Genomic DNA, 21,013 nt, shown 5'->3' with positions numbered 1-21,013 from the left:
GGTCCAAAAGGAGATTCTATAACGGGTCCCCCAGGACCTCAGGGCCCACCTGGTCCAACAGGGATCGCTTACGATGGCCGCCCAGGTCCTCCGGGACAACCTGGACCACCAGGACCGGCTTCGTCTCCCTCGCTGCCTGGCGCCTTTTGGCCCAGTCAAAGTGAGTCGTTTACTTCCTGTGCCTCAATACATCTAAACGAAACATACACGTGAAAGTAATAGCCGGAAATACGCATATGTTTCAATTTGAAGCAGCCAATGTACCAGGACCTCCCGGTCCTCCTGGTCCACCTGGAAGTCCTGGACACTCCTCTGGCGTAAGTTTAAAAAAAAATTTTTTTTTTAAATGCACAGCTGTCTTCTAAGTCTGACAAAACGGCTCATTCCATAACATACCATAGGGGTGTCCACATCCGGTCCTTAAGAGCCACTATCCAGCATATTTTAGACCATGTTGGAAATTGTTGGCATTCTTTAGCTGTTACACTCTAAAACAGTTGGGTCAAAAGTAACCCAATTATGGATTTAAAAAAAAAAGGGCCGATCCACTTTACGGGTCAATTTGACCCAACTATCTGGGTTACAAAATGACCCAATTTGACTCAAGTAAAGGACCTGACCAATATTTATGAATTGTTTTACACTAAAAGACCCATTTCTTGACTCAAAGTTGGGTCAAGTTGACCCAAGTAGAGGAACGGTCCATTTTTGACCCATGTTTTTAGAGCATATCCTCAAGGTTGACATTATAGCGCCAAATTCTCGCCAAAACTCAACTAATTGCTCTGCAGGAGCCTGATCATTTGAATCAGGTGTGTCAGAGGAAAGAAAGAATCATCTAAGTCTTGCAGGATGGTTGCCCCTGAGGACCGGTTGTGAGCACCGAGTCGCGTCGTACCAACTTTGGACCGCTTTGTTCGCTGTGCACAGGTTACAGTTCTCAGGTCCTACGACACGATGCTTGCAACTGCCAGACGGCAGGCAGAAGGAAGCCTCATCTACGTCATCGACAAAGCCGACCTGTATTTGCGAGTCCGCGATGGTCTGCGACAAGTCATGGTACGGTTCTTTTGCTGCATCTCCAGTCCTGTTCAAAAAAACATTTCTTAAAACAAATTCCGCAAATTGCCTGAAAGGTTAGGATCAAGAATATGTTTGTTTTTTTCCACAGCTGGGAGATTACAACCCCTTCTTCCGAGATTTGGTGAGTCTGATGCTAGAAGTTGCACGCTTCAAATTTCACTTGATCTTCACGGATGGCTTCTTGCCTTTCTTCTTTCAAGGAAAACGAGGTGGCAGAGGTTCAGCCTCCGCCCGTCATCTTGTACCCGCAGTCCCACGACCAGTCCCAGAACAACGGCGCCGGCCACTACTCTCACAGCGTTTCCGGCGTGCGACCCGTTGAGCCGCCGTCGCGCCCGCCCGTGGACCCCCGATACCCTACGCGGTACGAGCCCAGATTCCCAGACCAGAGGCACTCGGGTCAGACGGACGGCAGACTGGCGGCGGGACAGTCTGACAACAGATATGCCGTCACTCCCCCGCGACGACCGAGCCCGCCTCTGCAGCAACCTGCGGTCCACGTGGACGGATCGGGATCAGGGGTCGGTGCTGTTGAGCAACCAGAAAGCCAACGTTTGTTTCATTTCACCTCGGAGGTCCTTGACTTTCGCTTTCTGCTTCATTAGCTCCATCTCATCGCCCTGAACGCGCCGCAAACTGGCAACATGCGAGGAATCCGGGGGGCGGACTTCTTGTGTTTCCAGCAGGCCCGTGCTGTGGGCCTGAAGGGGACCTTCAGAGCGTTCCTGTCCTCCAAGCTCCAAGACCTTTACACCATTGTCCGCAGGTCGGACAGGGACACCTTGCCCATTGTCAACCTCAAGGTGAGACGCTGCACTTTTCCCATCACTTCTGCACACTTTCATAGATAACGTCTAAGACATCACAGACTTCTGTGTGTGTGCAGTGTGTATGTGAATAACAGGCTCTTGTGTGTTTTTGGTTCGAGTGATGGATTAGTGAATTGATTGATGACAGAAAACGAATATTATCAAATATTTATTGAGCAGCCGTGTGCCGGGGGGTGCTGGAGCCTATCCCAGTTGGCTTCAGGCAGTAGGCGGGGTACACCCCGAAGTGGTTGCCAGCCAATCGCAGGGCACACAGAGACGAGCAGCCATCCGCACCTGTGGACAATTTGGAGTGTTGTAAAAAAAAAAAAAATATTAAGACAAATTTGAAACACTATAATTATTCAAGATCCTTATGGATGAAACCAAATTTATTAAAATAGTTATTTTAAAATTTTAAAAAGGTGCAAATGTATAAATGTAAATGACTCAAACAATTCAAAATTAGTAATAATCTTTTTGCTGATTATGCTGATTTTGTAATTGTGGAGTGTAATAATTGAAATTCGAATTGAACTTCGATTAATTGCGCAGCCCTATCTGACAATACCATGTCTTCTTAAGATGAAACCCAGATACAAAGAAAACAGCAGAAGCCCCAGAATTGAACCCTGTGGAACACCATTTGACAGTGGGACTACCACACTCTTAAAAAAAAGAATTAATACAAATGAAATTGCAGACCAATTTTTAAAAATCGCTTCAAGTGGTAACACATGATTGAATTAAGTTAGTCCAAAGTAATAATAATAATGCATCGGATTTATATAGCGCTTTTCTGAATGATGAATGAATTCATTAAACTTAATATATTCACCTGAAATAAATGAATCCAAAGAGACTTCAATCCAAAGTATTACGTTTAATGAGCTCGTAAGTACTTAAACTTAATATATTCACTTCGGACTAACTTAATTCAATCGTGTGGTACCACTTAAAGTGTTCAATTTCAATTTGGTTCAACAAAAAAAACATTTTTAGAACGCAGAACCACAAAAACTTCTGTCAGCCAAAAAGGATCAAAATCACTCTTATTTTCTCCCATGCAGGATCAAGTGCTCTTTGACAATTGGGAAGCCATCTTTGGCGACAATGCCGGCAAAATGAGAAGCGGCGTGCCAGTTTACTCATTCGACGGCAGGGACATCCTCAGGGACAGCGCATGGTGAGTTTTTCTTCTTTCCAATGTGCTGCATTCATTTCTGCGCGTACTCACGGTGTGGCCTGCGCTTGATCAGGCCCCTCAAAATGGTCTGGCACGGCTCGAGCGACAAAGGCCAGCGGCAAACGGACCACTACTGCGAGACGTGGCGGGCGGGCGAGCAGGCGGTGACGGGGCTGGCGTCCTCCGTGCAGAGCGGCCACCTCCTGCAGCAGCACTCGCGCAGTTGCTCCAACTCGCACGTCGTGCTGTGCATCGAGAACGCGTCCACGGCAAACTCACACAAATAAGGACCACGTCCACGTTTGGTTTTACCCAGCGTTTGAATTTCCACGTAATGTTTTTGGCGTCCAATGAACTGGCAGAGGGGCTTTACGTGGCGTACTTCTTCCCTCCATGAACGCCAAAGAGATTGGGTTGGACGGAGTTTCTTTTCAGGGGCACGCATTCTTCTAAGGGTTGAACGAGTGTTAAAAAAGAAAAAAAAAAAACAGTAAATATGTTCACAAATTGTATCCATTTTTTGGTGTTACTTGCATTGTCATTTTTGTTGTTATTGATTTTGACCTTCTAAAATGTTATATCAATCCTGTTATATGTTGTTGTTTTTTTTTTATGTATTGATCATTTCCAATTTTATTTTGTAGTTGTGGGTTACTTTTTGGGTACAGCAAAGACTATTTTAAAATTAAAGAAAATATTTATTTTTAAATGAAGTTATATAAGGACAAACAAATGAGTTGAATGAAAATACAGCTTGCCCAAATGCTCCCATTTATATTGACTTTTTTTTCAAAGGGGCTTTTTCCATCGAATCACACCAAGCCGGCTTCCCGTTACAATAACGCACCACAACGGACCGCTTCCTTTTTATATAACTTGTTGTAAAAATGTCAAACGCTGCTCCAAGTTCTTTTTCCGATGCAGCATTTTTATTTGACGCCACATGTATTCATTCCATGGACAAAAATGACACCGAGGACCATTTTTCTTCAATGACATTTAACCACCTAAATGATTTTTTTTTTAAACTGCGAGCGTACGGGAAGTGATTGACTCGAATCTGTGTTGAGATTTTGTATAAAGGATTTTTTTTTTTTTTTTACTATTTTGTTATAACCCGACTTTAGCGCACCTGATGCTTGACTGAACCTGTGGTTTTCCTTCTTTCTTTTCATCCTAACGCATCGAGCTGTACTGATCTAAAGGCACTGAATAAATGTCTTTTCAAACGCCACAGTAACGATTTGATCTCACGCGATATTTTTCAGCACACGTTTGGGAAGTTATTCGAAAGCAATTTGTTTTTTGGGTGTGTGTGAAAAACAATCTTTGTCACTAGGGTTTCGTTAAACTAGCACCTAACGTACTCTCATGCATTCAATTGACGTACATGGAAGGGTACGGACCAGGGCTGGACTGGCAAAAAAAACGTTTTTAAATGGCCCTGGCATTTTGACACTCAAATGCAGCCCTCTTTGAAACCGAGAAGTCGTGCTTTGCTTACAGAGTATCTCGTGCATTTGCTAGCTAACGGCCAATCAGGACGGACTCATCAGCCATGTTGTTATGCTATGATGTGAAAATAATGTACATAATTGGCAGTGACTGAAATGTTCTATTCTAAGACGGAATATTATTTAAAAAAAAAAAAAAAGTTTCTCAACGGTTTTGAGGTCGGGACGACGGTGGCCAAACTTGACTTTTTCTTTAATTATGGGTTCAATCAAGGGTTAAAGCATCAAATAAATTTGGACAAAACATAAGCAAGACCGAACATCCCTGGAGTGAACGAAATTGAGTAAAGTCTCTTTTGAAAGCCAACCCTTGGCTTCGAGCCCAGATTTGAACCCCTAACCCTCGTATGAATAGCAAAGCAGGGCTGAAACCCAAATTTGAAACCCGTGTTCATAGCATCCATGTAGCATTAGAACCGTTAAGTGACAGTTGCAACTTGGTACGACCCAATTTTAATGCGCTGGCTCTATGGTAAGCAAATTCCGAGAAAATAACGAATACGCGCTTTAACTCGCGAAGACAGCGGCACAGCACTCCTCAATTTGCCTGAAAATGTCTCCATTGATATTCATGGCAAGGCTGAAGGTCTTAAAGTGAAGTGGATATTAAAAGCCAACTGAATGAGGTCACTCGTCATTGGCCAATGCCTACAAAATCCCTTTAAATCTCCACTTTAAAGTTAGTAGGAGTTCCATGATCATATTTGATTAAGAAGATTAATTTGAATTATTCAGAGTTGGCCTCATTTGCTGGATACTTGAATATCGTGGACGGCGCTCCACGTGGCGCACATTCCGCTGATTACTGGACTGTCATTCGCTTTGGGTTGGAAGCCAAACGCATCCAAACGATTTCTAGAAATCAACGGCAGGAAACGCTTACCGGCGTTGACCACGCACCGAGAACAAATGTTCTATCAAGTCTCGTTCTGACAAATTTTGCGTTTGGTAAAAGTTGAGTTCCATTTTTACGCACAATTTTGAAGACATTCAAGTGACCCCGTCGCAATACTGAACAGGAAGTCTGCCATTTTGGTTTCAAGCAGACTTGATTTTCAGGCTTCTTAATTTCAAAATTTGCCCCAATTTGAAGTCGATGTCAGTCAGGTTGACAATCTGAAACGGTCAAGCTTCTTTTTGGCTTTGCCGGCTGATGTGGACTGAAAATAAAAAAATGAAACGATCATTTGGAGGCTGCTTGCCGCGTTCATTGCACACAATTTTGCGACGCTGCTGGATCCGATTTCAAGCTGCCTGTCATGTGAGCCTCGTTTCCTCCTCGGGACCTTATTGGATTTGCCATCAAACTAAATCCATGGGTCGATGTCAATTAGGTCTACCACCTATAAATACCGTACCGAAAAATAACCAGTGGAAAGTATTATATCTCTAGTGTCAACCCAAAATAAAATAAAATAAATACATAAAAATACCACAGCATCATTACTAACTTGTGATCCATTTTTCAAAGTCTCAGGGTTGCAAAATACTTTCCCCCCCATTTCAGCCCTTTTACGTCGTGGCAGGGTAAATAAAAAAATAAATGAACGAATAGATCAAATAGGCAAGTTTGTTACCTATTGCCATTTCAAACAGTGATTGTCATTTACGTACGATGAAATACTCTCAAAGCCAAGACGTTCTACCAAATGGTGAGTAAGGATCTCATTGCCGTAACAACGCCTTTACCAATCAATCGAGCATTTGCCGCTTAGCAGACGCTAATGCTGTTAGCAATCGGCGCAGCCAATAATGCAGCTCTGATTACCTCCCGGCAACTGAAGGCCGATTTTCACATCAAGCAGAAGTGACAGCCCAGCATGTCCGAAAATAAATCGGCAAATATGCGCCTATTCCCATTTTGATTTTGATTCAACGTGCCAGTCAAACATCCCGAGCAGCCTGACGAAGGCACCATCATGGCTTATAATAATTGAGTCGGGGTCTCAGTGTCACAGCGATGTGTTAGGAAATGACCAGCATGGCGGCTTCTGTCCAATTCCGTAACGTTCTTGCTTCAGTAAATCTTCAGCAAATGCGGCGACTCAATGAGTGGCGTGTTATCCTTTTACATCTTCTTAACTGGCTGAGGTGAGAGAGCGGCCCCGGAGGCTGGCGTGTAATAATCGCCCACATCTGGCTTTTGTAGGAAGCGTTATCATGCCGGCAGCCCGGGGGGGGGGGGGGGGGGAAGCTATATTTAGTGGCTGCTAAGTAATAACTAAGTAGAGGGGAAAAAAACAGCCTCGATAGCACGAGGTGACGAGCAGATATCGGGGGAGTTAATTACAACAGGGGAGGACGGCAAAAGACCAGCTTGTCAGCGCTCGCTGTCACCCCAAAACTAAAAAGAAAAACATTTCTCCGGAAGCCATTTTGTTTGGTTTGTGATACTTTTTTGGGGGTTTCTTATTTTTTTTCACTTATACACAGATTGCCATTCCCTGCCCCCCACTGTATCTCCAATCATCATTCCACTTTTAAATAAATAGAAATATAGCGGATGAAGTGCTGCATCCACGCGGGAAAATATACAATCTATGTTATGCGTGCTTCATTGCTTTCTTAGACTACACACCAAAGATGGAGCCATACTTTCCTCTACCGCATGTTGTATGAAGCTCGAGTCTGCAATTGCATACACGAGAAACAGCCGCCCCCGCAAAACAGGCTAACTTCAGCAGGACAAAAAAAAATAAGAAGTGCCAAATTCGCTATAATTTAAGTAATTTAACACCATGGGATTCGTTTGAATACTGGAAAAAAGGGACAAGGTGTCTCTCCTTTAAAACAGAAACAACTTTGAGTGCATAATTGTGACCTTTTGATTAACAACGGTTAGCGAATGACCTTCTCAGTGACCTCCAAATCGACCGATGTGTGTTGAGACAACGTCGGGATTGTTTCAAGTCTGCCAGCAGTTCATATTTCCCTGACATTTAGATAGCTAACAAGTAACACTCACACACTCGTTAAATCCACACGTGATCTTGTGGCATTTAAGCCCGCTTTTTTTTTTTTTTTTTTTTTTTGCCTCTCTCTCTCCTGTCTTTAAATATTTGATGAGCAAAGTGTTATGGAGAGGAGATATTACCAGAAATGTAAAGGGAGACCAGGAGCACTTCATCTGATCGATCATGCCATCATTATATATATATATAAAGGTGACAAAAAATTGAAAAGAAATATCCCTGTGTAAATAAAAGTATATAATACACAGTTAATGTAGCTTATTTGACTAAAGGTTTTAATAATTCCATTAAACCCAATGTTAAGCTTTTTAACTGGAAATGAATAAATGCTGTAAGATAAGATCAAACATGTTGTTTCTTAACGTTGAGGAAACAACACATGTACCAATATGGAATGAACTGTACAATGTGCTATAGTTCGATAATACATGACGACGCAACATGGTAGAAAAGAGAGAATCAAAAAGGTGAAGCAATGACGTGCGATATTTTCTGTTAACTTTAATCAAATGCGATGAATTTGGCGAGTTTTATTTGCAACAAATGATATCTCTTCGTTTTTGGCAGGAAATGTAAAAGAAGTGTGGGTGGTGGTATGCACGGTGAGCATTTACCGGTTACAAATTCACTCGCTCACAATTTGTGGAGGCTGTGAATTTTTGGGGCTCAATTTTATGTCGCAGCGAAAGAAAGCGTTGGGAGCCCTTTGTTAATTGCCGCGGCTACTCAACTGACTGGTTGCTATTCCTTACCGGACTGTAAATGAAAGTCAATTGTGATCGGCACGATGCCTAATCCGGAAGCGCCTCCTTAACCTTCCACAGCTCACTAACCGCGCTCATCATTGCAGCTGGCAACATATTGGATGTGACGTCTGCTTCCATCTCCTGATGAATTTTTTATGACTCTTGCTCTTGCGCTCACACGCAGATGGCACTTCTCGAATCGTCCTCGCGCCGTAAAACTACGCCGGTGGAAATGACAGAGAACCTTTGAAATGCTCTGACCCTTCCGCTACGTTGCCATTTTCAGAGGCGTTGCTTTGTCGGACAACACGGACGTCCCTTCGCTAAAGGCGAGGCCACCGACAAATCATTCAATGGGGCTTTAACCAGGCAAACGTACCGTCGTTTTTAATACGGAATAGTGAAAAAGGTACATTTTTATGTTGATCTTTATTTGAATTATCCCGCGTTAATACAATAATATGATCTTTGATAAAGAATCTTTCAAGAAAGGAAAATGTGGAATTAATGCAAAAGTGATTTAAATCGAAGAAGACTATATTGAAGCCGCACGACCTAAAAAGCTTGTGGAGTCCCTGGCAAGAGCATTTACTGCTTCTGTTGGTCTTAATAGCTACGTAGCATCGACTACTAATTAGTTTGGAACCTTTCCAGCGTTCTTTGTTCTCGCACAATCAACACGTTCAATGCGCGGTTCATTTCTTGTGTCGGCTCTTCAACTGAAAGACCTCAAGTGAGAATAACACAAGCTTTGTTGGAAGCAACCGTCGCTTTCGAAAGTGGCAAATGTTAGACTTCAATTGAGGTATGATCATTATTATCTGAACAATGTTTTTTTTCTTCCAGATTTCATTTTAATCGACTGCAGCGAATATAACATTTCTAAGACTAAGACGCGATTTGTATTTTTGTTGATTATTTTTTAAATCGATTTAGTTTTATTTCACGTTTTGTCCCACTTTCAGGTCTTGCCTGCTCGTTTGGGTTTCATCTTCAGCCTGTTCTCGTTAAGCCTCGTCCCTTGCGTCATCCAATCAGCTCCCTCCCTGTCCAGGTGTGCCTCGTTGTCTCGTCAATTTTCTTGTATTTAGTTCCCTGCTTTTGTTTGTGTGGCTTCATTGTTGTTGCTGTCTCATGTTGTGTGACTTGTTTCTAAGTCTCCCGTCCTGTTTCCTATTTTTGCTGTTTACAAAAGTTGAATTAAAGGCAACGCACATTCTTCTCGGCAGTTCAATGCTACCAAAGAACATACCAGCACATATTCCCATTCTGTCGTGTAGCTGCTGTACTCTGTGGCTGTTTGAGAAAAACCACCCGCCGCCGATCACATGCCGTCGTTTGCGAAAGTATTCCGAGAAATGAAAGAAAGAATGGGGCTAACGATAAGCTGCTTAGGGTGTCAACACTGACGGAGCAGAAAGCCAACAAGACATTCGGTCTCAAGATCACATCTGCATGGAAAACGGAACAAACAGGGCAGCATGTAGCAAATGCGGCAATGACGGCCTCAGTCCAGAGGTTATTGGTTTGAATCCTGACGTTTGGAATCTCAATTGTTCATAGTTGGGAATGTCCATTTTGTTTGCATATCGTCAAATGAAAAGATTCTGCTTCTTTTTTTCTTTTACTTTTGTACGTGGGTACTTTTCAGGTTCTCTCATTGATTTACTTCACATCTTCTTTGCGCTATTTGTCTTAGTTTATCGTAATTTTTTCCTTTATGGCTTCGTATGTACTTTGATAATTTTTACCTTTTTGAGTTTTTCAAGTGCTTTCTAGTGTAGTCCTTTAATTCCGTTCACTTTCCTTTTCAAAGTGTGTTCCCTGTTGAGCGCCGTCCATCTACTTTTTTTTTGTCCGCGTTTATATTTGGGTTACGCGTCAAGACTTTTATTTTATTTTCTTACTGTCTCACTGTCACTGCTAGTTTTTTGTAGGGATGGGCGAGTACCAATGCCAGGTATCGGTGTCAGGCAGATACAGGATCAGTACTATCGGCAGCCGCCTTGTGTCCGTTTAACTCTTTGACTGCCAGACGTTTTCAGAAAAGGGATGCCGTGGGTGCCAGCCGATTTAAGCATTTTGACTGATCTTTCAAAGTCCACAGAAAATTATGTGTTTGGACTATGGAAACACACATACTACCAAATGAAAGATTGGACTCTCATCTTTCATCAGAAAAAAAGTTTGTTTCTACCTTATTCCGTTTTTCAGTAATCAACAATAGAAAATGGTTAGTTTCACCTCTGTTTTGAAACAAACGTTTTTTAACGTCTTTGGCACTCCTCCATAGGATTTTACTAAACGTTATTTAACGTTTTTGGCAGTCAAAGAGTTAACAATGAAGACGTAGAAATGCAAAGAATTAAAAAATCCCTTAATTTCATGCGATATTGAGGGACAAATGCTGTTTTGGTTTGTATCTAATCCTGTTTCTTTACTTGCACGAGGCAAAGAGGACTTGAGTCCTGATATGCGATTCGTTCCTCGACCTGACAGCTCACTATTGATCCTTCACCAAGCTGGCCTCTTACCGTTACCATTGATCCAACGAGGGAGGAATAAAATAAGACGTCTCCTTGGTTCACACACGCAAGCTACAATGACATGAAGAAAATTGTCAGCATGGTTAAAAACATAATGTGTTGAATGGAGCCCTTTTCCCCCTGCATATGTTTTGGAGCCTTGCTGTGATCATACACTGCGTTTCAAATGGAGGTCATTTTGACACCTTCAGGCGCTTTAAAAAGTGGCCTACCGTCTCACTCCCCATTATTCCAGCCCAAAACGTCACTCTGCTACCTCCTTGATGTCTTGTTGGGATGTGGAGGCCAGAAAAAAACTCCATCTATCTGCATCATCCGAATTAGCACAGTATGTTGTCGTTAGCACAAAAATGCAAATACAATCCAACCGCTTACTACCGATGTAGAAACTGTATGGTATGTGTTAAATCAAAATTAAGGGTTATAAAACACTGGAATGACTAAAAGATCTTTCTTATCTTTTTCCTTTTTGATATCAGAAAATCAGGGCGCTGTTTTGGTGACCCTTTAGGCTTCTCTGTTCTGTCTCCCTCTGTTGGTCATTGTTTTTTATGTCTCTTGGATGCGTTGTAACTGAATTTTGTTGCTGTGTACTTATAATGTCTATACAAGTCAGACGAATGTACATGCATATGTCTAGTATAAACAGTGTATGTGCAGCACTAAGATTGTTTATTTGAATGTTTTTCACACACAAAAAAAGGTTCTCTGCTTTTTAGTCAGAAACTGGTGTTTTGGGTGAAAAAAAATCTTGTCAAGGTCAAAGATATGGATGCGTGGAACTGACAATTAGTGTTGAGTAAACAAATTCTGACTGACACATATGTTGAAATGTATTTGCAAGTACGTTTAAACATACTTGAAGGCTAAATGCTAAAAACTAAAAAAAAATTCCCATATTGCCCCGGGTATTGGCTTGCGTATGCACATATACCTAATGGCATTATGGAGGGAAAAAACATAATAATAAATGACAATATTGACAAATGTTTTTTTTTTATTTACTTAATTTTCAAAAGTATTGGCATAATGTAGGCCTAAATAAATAACTTTTTTTTTTTTTACTCTGGTATGAGTAAGTTAATACCCCATGCCATTATGAGGAAAAAAGAATGCTAAGGTTTTTAGCATTTAGCCTAAAAGTACGTATTTGCTAGTAGGCCTACGGTTAAACGTATTTGTAAGTATGTTCAAACTTATTTTGAAGTACGTTTGAATGTACTTGCTTTCCAACGTACTTGTAAATACGTTTAAATGTAGAGGCCAGTACAAAAGGTTTACTCCACACTTCCGTAGAAAGCTAAGGTAGGGAGTTGGTTTATTATGTTTATTTGCACTTTAAAAAAAAAATATACAATCAAATAATACGACAGTCAATTATTGAAAATGACCTTTGTGGACTGCGAGCTGTTCTCTGCAGACCCCCCCCATGGCCCTAGTTTTGGAACTCTCATTCTAAATGATTGTCCACGATTTTCCACGCTTGCTCTGCCCTTCAGAAAAGGAACGGTTCCTGACCCCGTCCATATTTGCGTTCTTCCAACCGCATATGAGCTATTGCGCTTAGTGGCCGGGGCAAGGCGCCGGCTGCGCTCACTCTCATTGGCTACGGGGGACACCTCTCTGCCCGCTCCCATTGGCTGCCTGGGGGTGAGTGGGAGGGGGAGCTCGCCCCATCCTCCCCCTGTGGCAGCGTGTGTAAATGTAAAGAATCTTTTCTGCGCCTGTGATGTGAGCGACTCCGAGCCTGGCGATAAAGAGCGAGAGAGAGAGAGAGAGAGAGAGAAAAGGAAAGAGAAGCAACTAGCACTTCTTCTCCCCTTCCATCTCCCTGCTCCTTGTCACTCCATCCTTCTTCCCCTTCTCTTGGACCCGCTTTGAGGCAGGACCAGCAACCCCCCCCCTCCTCCTCCTACCACCCAGACCGCCCCAGGACCCTTTGACTCTCCTCACTTCTGTCCCACAAACTGCCACTTTAGACAAGGTAAGATCCTAGTTTTTTTTTTTTTTTAATTCTGCAACTCTTTTTAAATGCTTCAATCTGAAAAACTGGATGACTTAAGATGGCTGGCCCGGTTGTCTTTGCTGTGTGGCCTCCGCTTGGTTCTTGCGCGCACGTTTCAAGTTCTGCCTCCAGCACTTGCGTCGCCTTCCAAAACAGGAACTCAGTTCTAACCATGAAAGCCTTCTTTCGTCACTCCTATCTCTACTTTGCATCTTATCTCCTCCATGTCAAGCAATCCGGTCGCCCCTCAGGCAAATCAGTTTACAAGTCTTTGATTGCAATCCTGGAACGCAGGTGGACAAAGAAAACCAAGAAAAATCACCTCTAATTGATTTGTTATGCTTCAGAGGTAGTTGCTGAAGGCTATTTATAGATGCTGACAGGCCAGGCCCCCACATGCTTCACCCACCCCCCAAGCACAGGTCACTTCCTCCCCAAATGCCGGTCTCGGGACAGAAGAGCGTCCACTGACTGGAGAAGGCATGACATTGCAGCAAGTCTAATGACTTTACAAGACATTGACCTGCTTGATTGAATCACGGGAAGAGAACTCGGCACGGCCCATAAAGCATTCCTGGCAATAGCAGAGGGGAAAACTGCTTAGTCCTCCATCCGCACATCCTGTACTTTAACAGGAAATGTGGAGTGGAGTGCAGTGTGTGTATGTGCGGGACGGCCAGACAGATTCGGCTAAAGTGGTTGAGACATCAATAGAGTTTAAACGGCTTTCTATCTAGCATTTGGACCTCGCCACATGTCAACAAGTTGGGGGAAGGGTTTTTAATTTAGTAGTCATCCTCCCAATTTTGGGACAAAAACAGCATCTGTGGAAATGTCCTTTGGGAATATTTCCGTCAAGAGATAGAAGCCGCATCCATTCACATCGGTGTCGTGTGGAAGTCTAGACCACACCAACCGAGACCAAGACATTATCAGGACTGAGACAAGACCAGGACTTTTGCAGGTGGAGACTTCAGACTGAGAAAAGACCAAGACTTTTGCATATCAAGACCAAGAAAAGACCTTGACTTGCATGTCGAGACTGAGACAAGACCAAGACTGCAAAGAAAAATCACAATGGCAACAAAAAAAACAGAGCAAAATGACCAGTATCTTTTTCTTATCGACATTTGCGAGAAAAACAAATTCTTCTCAGTTGCTTTTGAAATGGCGCTCCAGGCAACACCTGCATTCTGCGTTTTCTCACTAATTGCTGTAGTGCTGGATTGGTCTTAACCGGTCTTGATCACAAATCCAGCCCGAGTCCACCCTCTTCGAGACCAAGTAAAAATGCTCTAGATTCCGAGAGTGGTCTTGAGTCTTGTCTTGAGAACGAGATAAATCTCAAGGTCTACAAGACGACATTGATGACTTATGTTAAATTCCAACTGAAGAGGCTAATATAGTACTTGTGTTAACAGACATTTTAGTTCTTAGTTTCTCCCTTTGGAACAGTTCTTGACAGTACGCGAGTGGTTAGTTCGTGTTCTGAGGTTCACAGTTCTTTGGGCAAGCAGTCCGGTCCAGGATGTGCCCTGCTTCTTTTGCCAAAAGTCCTCTTAGGTTAACCGAGGACTCTAAATTGCCCATAGGGATTTTTCCCTAACGTTATATTCTTCCTCAGAGCTCGCAACTCTAACCATAATCAGCAGCTTCTATTTGACAGTTTTTTTTTATGCACTTTCCTCATATTGGCTCTTTCAGGATAAGCTTTTAAGAAAGTACCCAAACTCTCCTCCACAATGAGATATTTATGATCCTTTGTTGATACATTTGCGCCCTCTTGCTTGTGCACTTTGGTGCCCTGGAAATCCACCGCGTGACGCCTGCGTGTGCGTGTGTAAGCACAGACGACGAGCGTGGCTCGCCATGTCCAGACGGTTTTACACCGTCCCCTCAATTTCTGCCACAGATGTACCGACTGGAACGCAATTCATGAAAGCTGATCACATTTGTTGTCGGCGTGCGAAATGAAAGTCGACTTCGGTAAACAGGTGAAATATCCGCACTGCTTTTGTCAGACGGTCGCCAGAATCAACGTGAGGGGACACAGTCCAGATAGTCGTACAACGCTGGCACAGGATGTTTGTTACGAAGACATCTCAAGACTATCAGGGCACTCCAGATGACGAAAGGTGCACATATTGGTCAAAGAGGCTAAAGAAGTGGTGGAAACGGTGCGAGGTCGACGCTTCCTTGCTGCGTGTGGCTGGTTAAGTGTGGTCATAAATAGGGCAGCCCGTTGACCCCCGCCTGAGAGCTATTTTTATACTTGCTAATGCACACTGGCGCGTGGAAAAACTCCAGTGGTAAAGTGGCAAGTAAATGTTATTGTTGGTCGCAGGTCAAGCGTGCCGTTAAGATCAAACGGCCGCACACGTGTGTTCTGGGGCCGAATATTGGATCATGGATGCGTATTAAGGACGCCAGCCTAGCAGATATGTTTGTCAGTTTGTATTGTGTGCCGCTTTCTAAATGTAGCATGAGCTACAGCAGTCCTGTTTTTGAGCCTTGTGTCGCCATTTTGCCAGGCTCAACTGTTAAATTCCTTCTTATTTACTTTCACATTCACGTTTGCATCCTCATCCTCATCCTCGTCTAATCGTCATACCAGAGCTAGAACTACTTTCTGCTTCTGTGTCTAAGAATCAAGAGAAATGTAGTGCTACTAGCCTAATGTGGTTCTGGCGACATATTTCCAATGTTGCAATGCGGGAGGTCAACAACACAGCTAGCTTCCAACAGCTGCCAGGACCATGAAAAAGAGGTTGGACAACTGTGAGTGTATTGACTTTTTTTATTTTTTATTATTTTTTTTTTACAGTTTTTGAAATGTCAACGGCGATAGCATTTAGCATTAGCTAAAGTAAAAACACAACTACTGGTCAACAGATTGACGATGATTGATTGTAGTGTTCCGGTTTTTCATTTTGAAAATAGACAGACACGTTATTAATCATACAAATTGTTCATCTGAGTCGGCCAAAAAATCTCTGAAGCAAAAGTGATGATTTACTTGTAACAAAACTGGGAATGACGTGTTTTGCGTTAGCTGCTTACAGTGAAATCATGTCTGGTGATGTCAGAAAAAAGTATTGCAAATCTGCGCTCTTGGCACTCGCCGCTGCTTCTCAGCGTTTTTACTTGATTAAAAAGCAGCCAGGAGTTTGTAAGCGCGCGGTAGGTGAGTGCGTGCGCACACCCTGACAGCTTAACATTCTGATTATTCAAGCCTCTTAGGCTAAGCCACGGCACTCGAGTGATGAGCGTCATCTCCTCTCGCTGGCAATTCCTCCCGCTTTCGCCTTCATTCCGCATTGAAAAGAGCGCGGCGAGCTCGGTTGACAGCTCGCGCGAGGCGAACCTGTTGTCTGGGAAAGCAGAGACGGGCGGGATCAGTGACACAGAGATTCATGCGGTGCCGTCCGGGGGCTTTATTTAGACCCAATCCAGCCAGCCTGGCTTTCAAGTTCTTTTATGGACTTGGAGAACAGTAGCCAGAGAGTGTTGTTGTCCGAGTCCACTCCACAGGGTGTGGAACGCCTTAGTTGTGCTTGTCTGATATAAAAGAGATCCATTACTATTTAGACTTGAGATGATTTCCTCCATGTATAATTCATTCCAAGCGAAGACAATTAGATACCCTAAAACAAAGTTAAATTGGACCCTCTGCCATCGAGTGGAAATACATTTAATTGTGCAGTATACGTCGCTGGCATATATAGATCAACAAAGAAACTTTTATTTCAGTAAATAATAGTCACTTTCAGATGAATTAAGTGAACTTGGATCATTTCTCACAGGCCAGCGAAAGATATTTGATCCTGGTCCGCGTTGTTGTAGTTGAGAGCAGTCGTTAGGACAAATTACAGCTCCGAAGGTTTGAAGAGCCGAGCAAGCTGTCCTTTTGTCCGTGTGTTTGGGAGTCCTCGCAGCATGCTGGCGAGGTTGTGGAGTCCACCGGCGAGCAGCGCCTGACCAACAGATTGGCCCCAGCAGGGCCTTGAGAAGGAAAGCAACAAAAGCCAGCAATGCCGCCCACCTGCAACTGCTACTTTCTTTGTCCAGAACCAAAACCTCGCTATCGTCAAATTGGTGCCACTGACCGCATTTAAGTGTGCAAAGAAAATATCTTATTTTATTTTTTCACATTTAGTTCGGTTAATCCATCATTTAAAAATGTCAAGCACGTTCTTATTAACTCTTTGACTGCCAGACGTTTTCAGAAAAGGGATGCATGCCGTGGGTGCCAGCCGATTTTAAGCATTTTGACTGATCTTTCAAGGTCCATAGAAAATTATGTGTTTGGACTATGGAAACGCACATACTGCCAAAAAAAGATTGGACTCTCATCTTCCATCAGAAAAAAAAGTTTGTTTCTACCTTATTCCGTTTTTGAGTAATCAACAATAGAAAATGGTTAGTTTCACCTGTTTTGAAAAAAAAAAACGTCTTTTAACGTCTTTGGCACTCCTCCATAGGATTTTACTAAACGTTATTTAACGTTTTTGGCAGTCAAAGAGTTAAGGTAGGCCTAAAGTATGTACACGCATTTTAAACATTTGGTTTCCTGGCACTGGTGCAACTTTAAGCAGCACAAACATCAAGTGGATGATGATGTTGATTTATTATTCAGCCCTGAAGCACGCGGACAAAAACAGTAAATAATCCCAATGGCAAAACATTAACCTTAAACATATCATGTACTTGCGTGCATGTGCGATGGTGGTAAACAAGAAATGGGTCCGTACATAAAAAAACATTAACCTTGTAGAATAAAATGAATATATGTAGACCGGTTGGCGCTTAATTGCATTTCCTAATTGGCAGACCACACGTCCCATCTTTTATTTGTTGTGTCTTGTGGAGACGCCTCCTTCTGCTATTACGTCAAAAGTGCTGGAAAAAAAACGGATACATGAAAATAAATGATCACTTCTGTTATTGGATATGAGGACGTGTAACCCGAATGTGTCAGTACGCACGTACGCAGATGTTGTTGATACCGCAATGTTCATTCTGGAGAGTCAAATGTAGCTTTTCAATGTTGAATAATCGGCTTTGCCATACACGTTGAGCTGAAGACTCTGAATGGTCCGAAAGTGGGCTGGTGATCGTTCCAGGGTGAACCCCCATCATCCAGTCGCTTGCGTGCCTAATGAAAATGAATAGATGGACTTGAATGAGTTTCATCTTCTCATCTCATTGGCCCAAAGACATGTCAGAATAACTGAAACGCAACCATTTTCTTTCCCCCGCCCTTTTATTTTTAGCTCCCGACGAGGCCGCCAAGTCAGCGCGAGTGCAGCCGCGTGTGCTTAAGCCGACGTAATAAAAGGTGGTGTGTACTTGAGGAGCTTGAGAAAACGCTCTCACATGAAGCTTGCCTCTGCTGTGTAGTCAGCGAAGGAGAGCTTAAAATCCCATTAGCCTTCTTCCTCCCTCCCTCCCCTCCACCGCCGCCTAATTCATTAATCACTAAAAATTTCAGAGACATCGCCCTGGGGTGTGTTTAAGAAATCATGTGGTATTTTGAGCAAGGCTCGAACCACTCGATTCACCCAAAAAAAAGCTCCACAAACGCCCAAAGAAGGCCCAAAATGATTGTGTCACAGTTTTCTACCGTTTTTCTTCCCTACCTGCTTCCTTTGATCTCTTCTGTTGTTCTATGGAAAGGAGAAGTATTTTTTAGCCACCAGTCGTTCCGCATTATTAATTTAAGAGGCTGAAAGTGTGTCAGAGCCACGACTGCGATGTTGCACTAGACCTGGTGTGCAGCGCTGCAGTTTTCTCCCCCTTCGCTGCCTGGCTTGTTTCTTCACTACGTGCTACGACGGCCTCCTCTCTGGAATGTGGTGTTCACTAAACGAGGACTTTGCCGAGTCCACGTGTTTCCAGTCCATCTTTTGCCTGAAAATACTAATAAATACAGAGTACCGACAGCAGATATCAGTTTCGGTGCTGACGACATCTGACACCAGGGGGCGCACTGACCATCGGGAATTTCCAGCCAGGGCCCCAGAAAAGTAACACACCTGAAATGTTTTTTTTTTTAAATTAATTTTGAGTTAATTTAAAGTTTCCTTAACACCACTAATTGTTTTAACGCACGATTAACTTACTTGGAAAACCTGTACTGGGGGAATTCCAGTCGCAATGCAGCGGACACATCCACGTCAATATTTAGCTGCGATGCATTTAATAATAACGCATATATTTGTGGAGACTGGGGTCAAGTTGTAGTTTACGATTTTAAAAGAAATTAATACGAAAAAAAAACTGCACTGAGCGGTCACCAACATCTTTCAAATGCAATTATGCCATCTAGTGGCAGAAAAATGACCAACACAAATCTATCTCACACTCATTTTTTACAGTACGGTACAGCTTTTTAATTGTAACTCTATTTTATGAGTCATTATGAAAAGATGCAGCCATATTTATATTTTTTAAAAAATCCACTTTTACGTGAACAAGAGTATGAAAACGTAGAAAAAAATATTTTATTGCACATTTAGAACCGATATAAAATTTGCGATTAATCGTGGGTTATGGTTCAAAATTGGAATGGCCTGAAACTAGTTTTTTAAAAATGATTTCAAAAAAATGGTTTAGCTTAAACAAACCCTGGCTTCAAACCAAGCTTGAATCCTGAGCCAAACAAATCCATGCTAAAAGTTTGAATGTTTTTGCCAGATGAGGACATTCCCTTCCTTCGTAGCACTCGATGAAACGTGATCCTTGTGCTAATTCCCTCTTGTCATCCTGCAGGATCAAACTTTATGACGTTGTTGCAGTCGTATCATCTCACAATCAATACATGGAGAAAAACAACAACTTGTTGTGTTTATTTATTCTTATAAGCATGACAATCTGCAAGCCATGGAAAAGCAATTTAATGTTTAGTGTGGGAAAGTGCTTTAACCGTGAGTCGCTGCTGACAAAATGAAACATTTGCATGTTGGAGGTTGTTCATGTTTCCCCCGTCTTTGGGATTAGGAGGTTTTAAGACTGAGACTTCAAAGCCCACTCGTCTCTTTACTGAAGGTGTGAGGATGTCAAACGCTGCTTAGTCAAACGACGGGATATTAGGTTTCCCCTGACCCACGCACGCACGCACGCACGCACGCACGCACGCACACTGAAATGAAACCCATAATGACTTTGTGCCATTCTGAAAACGAACCGGAAAGGCTTTTGAGCAGATAAACGCGCACTCTGCATTTCTCTTGCGCATTAACGCTTCAAGGGAGACATTTGATGTTTTCATTCCCCACAATTCAAACAGCAGCCAGGTGTCTTATTAGAGTAAATGATTTCTTTAGCCTGCCAGAACTTGGACTGTTTTGTGGGGGCGGTCCTGTCTCACTAAAACCAGCAAATGTTCGCCCCCTTGCTGAGTACAGCTTCCGTTACCACGGCGACCGGAGCTTAACTTAAGCAAGCAACTTTTGATTTGCGCAAGTGTGGAAATGAAAGCGAGTCCACATCGAGACAATAAAATCATTTTCACCTGTGGAGGCAGCACTTCAAAATGATATTGTATATATCTAAATTTACTTTATTCGTGGGCTATAAGGACTGGCCCCGCCCACAAAGAGCAAAAAACCCACATATCATTGACATCAATTCAAATGCATGAGGAAAAAAACTAAACAAAATACCTTGTGATGTCGATCTTGATCTTGATCGATCAGGCAAATGACGACATTACAGCCGATCACCGATTTAGCATCAAATGCAAAATTTCGACCAATCCCAATCCAGATGATCAGATTGTTGTAAAGTCTAGTTTAAACTATTAATAAACACAATTAGAAATCATGGTTTTTTTTTTTTGGGTGGCAGGAATAAATGACTCATGTTTTCACGCTTTTCATGGCAGGGCTCAGTACCCCCCCCCCCCCCCCCCCCCACACACACACACACACACACACACACACAAGGCTGTTTAATAGTCTTCAATTAATGTCTCGTTGAAAATTACACAGCAAAAATAGCTTAAACAATCTCCATCTATTGTGTATAATTTCTCGGCAGTCTTGTTATCTCAGAGCGGAAGCACCCTGAACACCCCCCACCAACCCCCCCCCCCCCCCCCCCCCCCCCTGGCCCCCCTGTCTTAAGTACTTGCCAGTAACCGTGATGATCC

At 42.8% G+C, this 21,013-nt stretch overlaps 2 protein-coding genes across 7 annotated transcripts in view; both read left to right on the top strand.

Annotated features, from left to right (window-relative positions):
- The window catches only part of col18a1a (collagen type XVIII alpha 1 chain a), a 61,369-nt gene extending 57,051 nt beyond the window's left edge, over positions 1-4,318 (top strand). For 2 of the 3 annotated variants that reach the window (XM_077580596.1, XM_077580594.1), the window contains 8 exons: positions 1-160; positions 253-317; positions 931-1,059; positions 1,172-1,204; positions 1,284-1,604; positions 1,689-1,886; positions 2,963-3,078; positions 3,152-4,318. In XM_077580596.1, the coding sequence (XP_077436722.1) occupies positions 1-160; positions 253-317; positions 931-1,059; positions 1,172-1,204; positions 1,284-1,604; positions 1,689-1,886; positions 2,963-3,078; positions 3,152-3,365 (1,236 nt within the window). In that variant the 3' untranslated portion in view covers positions 3,366-4,318. The remainder of the gene's footprint in view (positions 161-252; positions 318-930; positions 1,060-1,171; positions 1,205-1,283; positions 1,605-1,688; positions 1,887-2,962; positions 3,079-3,151) is intronic. The other variant, XM_077580595.1, reaches the window with a different exon arrangement.
- An 8,232-nt stretch (positions 4,319-12,550) lies between these two features.
- Positions 12,551-21,013, top strand: part of LOC144060296 (poly(rC)-binding protein 3) — a 33,535-nt gene continuing 25,072 nt past the window's right edge. For 3 of the 4 annotated variants that reach the window (XM_077579692.1, XM_077579690.1, XM_077579687.1), the window contains exon 1: positions 12,552-12,840. The gene's annotated coding sequence lies outside the window, so the exon portion shown is untranslated. Of the gene's footprint in view, positions 12,841-21,013 lie in introns of all 4 variants that reach the window. The other variant, XM_077579691.1, reaches the window with a different exon arrangement.

The sequence above is a fragment of the Vanacampus margaritifer genome, chromosome 11 (assembly GCF_051991255.1).
Source record: "Vanacampus margaritifer isolate UIUO_Vmar chromosome 11, RoL_Vmar_1.0, whole genome shotgun sequence".
Lineage (NCBI taxonomy): Eukaryota > Metazoa > Chordata > Actinopteri > Syngnathiformes > Syngnathidae > Vanacampus > Vanacampus margaritifer.
The sequence above is the reverse complement of the archived record's forward strand: the minus strand, read 5'-3'. Positions and strand labels throughout refer to the sequence as shown.